The sequence below is a fragment of the Phalaenopsis equestris genome, unplaced genomic scaffold, assembly GCF_001263595.1.
Source record: "Phalaenopsis equestris unplaced genomic scaffold, ASM126359v1 Scaffold198725, whole genome shotgun sequence".
Lineage (NCBI taxonomy): Eukaryota > Viridiplantae > Streptophyta > Magnoliopsida > Asparagales > Orchidaceae > Phalaenopsis > Phalaenopsis equestris.
The window spans coordinates 16,498-18,989 of NW_018218634.1; the positions used below are offsets into that span (position 1 = coordinate 16,498).

Consider the following 2,492-nt stretch of genomic DNA (forward strand, 5'->3'; position numbering starts at 1 on the left):
GCAGACTTAACTATCAAATTATTGACTTTCCTCATATACTAAACTAAACGATCTCAGGGGCTCAAAACTGGTGAATTAGATTGTAAATTTAAAAATATTGCCCACCCAAAGATCAATACGAGAAACATTCTCTTTAAGAAACACAACATGGAAAACTTCAGAAAGAAGAAAATCAATTGATTTGCAATTGAAGCGAAAGACAAATTCTTATATTTCAATTCAATTAAGAATCTATTTACAACTTTTCAGAGAAGCATTAATCTACAAACTAGTTAATCAACTATGTTAGGAGAATTTTAAAATTATGAAAGAGATTTCTCTCCAGCCAAACTCAATCAAATAGAGATGGATGGCTTTGGTGCAGTTTGTATTCCACTCTCCTTATATCTACAGATCGCACTTCGGATTTTTACCTCAGAACAAGTAATCATAATAGACCAAGAAAAGTGTGTCTGGAATGTTGAGAGGCAAACTATCAATATAGCAAAAGAAATGCCTTACATTCTCCTTCTCTATAGTCTCTGTATCCACCACATCACAATTGCTTGTTAGCACCCATAGGTCTCTAGAACGAACTCTTTTAAGGCTTGCCCTGCAAAAGGGGCAGGACTGTGACCTTGTGTTCCTGTCATCAAAAGCCATAACAATCTTAGCAGAGTAAATAATTCGAAGTTATACAAGATTTAATTCAGAAAGCTAGACAAATCATAGAAAAAGTTTAGTCAGAAACAAGAAAAAAATCCCTTTTTTATGCTTGACTATTTACCAGTCATGGTAACAATTTATACACATTGCATGATTGCAGCTAGGAAGAACCATCTTGGTGCAGATTTCCAGGCAAATACCACACTCATCATCTCTCTCCAAATCCTTATCCGAAAGCTTCTTCCGCCACTCTTCTGCTCGTTTTCTTCCAACAATATCTTTGCTTCTAACTCTGTCAAAGGTCTCTTTTTTCTCCAACAGGTTGCTTTCTAATTGTTGAAGAGAAGGATAAATGATACCTAAGATATATTTACAATTATGTACTTGTCATTAAAAACCAAGAAGCGGGCAGTTGGATCACCAGAAAATCACATTGAAAGCAAAAGGGATATATAACTTAATATTTACCATAGAATTCTCTAATACTGGCTCTCCTCTCGTGTGCAGATATCGAAGATTTTCCGTCAACATACACCTGCATAATTTTAGCCCCATTGTTCAATTCTACCAAACTCAGTACACAACTGAATTCAGCATAAGCACAACAATCAAATAAGAGCAGAAAAGTAAAATCTCAAGTATTAAGTCATTTTTCTTAAAATTTGGATAATTATTGAAAAACGCAAAAGATAAATAAGAAAATAATTCAGAAGTACAACCTTGTACACAAGTATTTGAAGAAGCCCTAGATTACTGGAAAGCACATAAGTCGGGACACAGTGCATCCACTGCAGAAGAAAGACGAAAATCGGAGCCAGAGGACCATAAGACAGTTTCATCTGCAGGCAAGCACCACCATATGCTCTCTGCACAGCATGAGCCCTGCAAAATCCATATCCCTAGCGGTCAAAACCAGCACAAATCCCAAAGAAAAACTACTAGCGAGAGCATGCTTTGAAGTGAGAATAAACGCAAATGAAATAAAAAAAAAATTCTATTTCCTTTTTTTCTTATCATTTCTATCCATCTCGATTATGGAAGTCAGAAAACAGAAGAAAATCGAAGCAGTGGACAAAATCAAAGATGAGATAGAGGACTTACAAGGAGTTGGCATGCTGGATGTCAGCCTCCAGGGCCTTGAGCGATCCTTTGAAAGATGAAGGCCTGGAAAACTGATTCTGAAACATCTGAAACTTCTATAACTTCGTCAGGTTCTTAGAAAAGAAGAAAAGGATATGATAGCACCCTAAGCCTTACGCATAACAGGAGGGATCCCTCAGCTTCGAATGAATATTCCAATTTATAGAATCACTGGCAAAGAGGATTGGGAACAAGAGCATTCATCTTAAAGCGCTAACCCGGCCAAGAACGGGAAGGTAAGAAAAAAATTTCCCCAAAATGTAAACACAGAAGTGCGCCACAGCCAGAACGCTTTTGCGTGGGATTGAGAGTTGGGCGGCTGGATTGGCGTCTTATGGATTTGAGATAGAAAGAGACCCCATGTAATAACTTCAATTTTGAAAGTATCCGAAATTTTTGGTTCACGTCAATCATCTGAGATTTGAGTTCAGGATAAAAATTTAAAATTCATTAAAAAAAAGCGAAATTTTTATTGGAAATATATATTAGTAAAAATTTAAAATTCTTGAAAAATAGGCAAAATTTTTATATTATTACCACACCCAGCAATGCATTTAATTGGAACTATTAATTATTTTATTCGAGGAATGGTCCTTAAAATTTATTATCCCCGACTATTTATGAGAATCAATGCCGTCAAAATTGATTTGAATTCAAATTTTAGTTTACATCTCATTTAAACTTTGGGATACTAACATACAGGGAAC

At 35.6% G+C, this 2,492-nt stretch overlaps 1 protein-coding gene across 1 annotated transcript; it reads right to left on the reverse strand.

The window, feature by feature from the left end:
- Positions 1–252: 252 nt before the first annotated feature.
- LOC110035641 lies at positions 253–2,130 on the reverse strand. Its single transcript, XM_020739907.1, has 5 exons — positions 1,747–2,130; positions 1,365–1,527; positions 1,114–1,180; positions 767–1,004; positions 253–625 (listed from the first exon to the last, which is right to left on the reverse strand). The coding sequence occupies exons 1-5, from the start codon at positions 1,830–1,832 to the stop codon at positions 415–417; spliced, it is 765 nt and encodes a 254-aa protein (XP_020595566.1). The 5' UTR covers positions 1,833–2,130; the 3' UTR covers positions 253–414.
- Between the last annotated feature and the right edge of the window lie 362 nt (positions 2,131–2,492).

Coding starts and splice junctions, on each gene's coding strand:
- LOC110035641 (XM_020739907.1), bottom strand. CDS start 1,832: ATGTTTCAGAATCAGTTTTCCAGGCCTTCATCTTTCAAAGGATCGCTC. Junction 1,181..1,364: donor TTCAAATACTTGTGTACAAG/GTTGTACTTCTG, acceptor AAAATTATGCAG/GTGTATGTTGACGGAAAATC. Junction 626..766: donor ATAAATTGTTACCATGACTG/GTAAATAGTCAA, acceptor TTTTGATGACAG/GAACACAAGGTCACAGTCCT.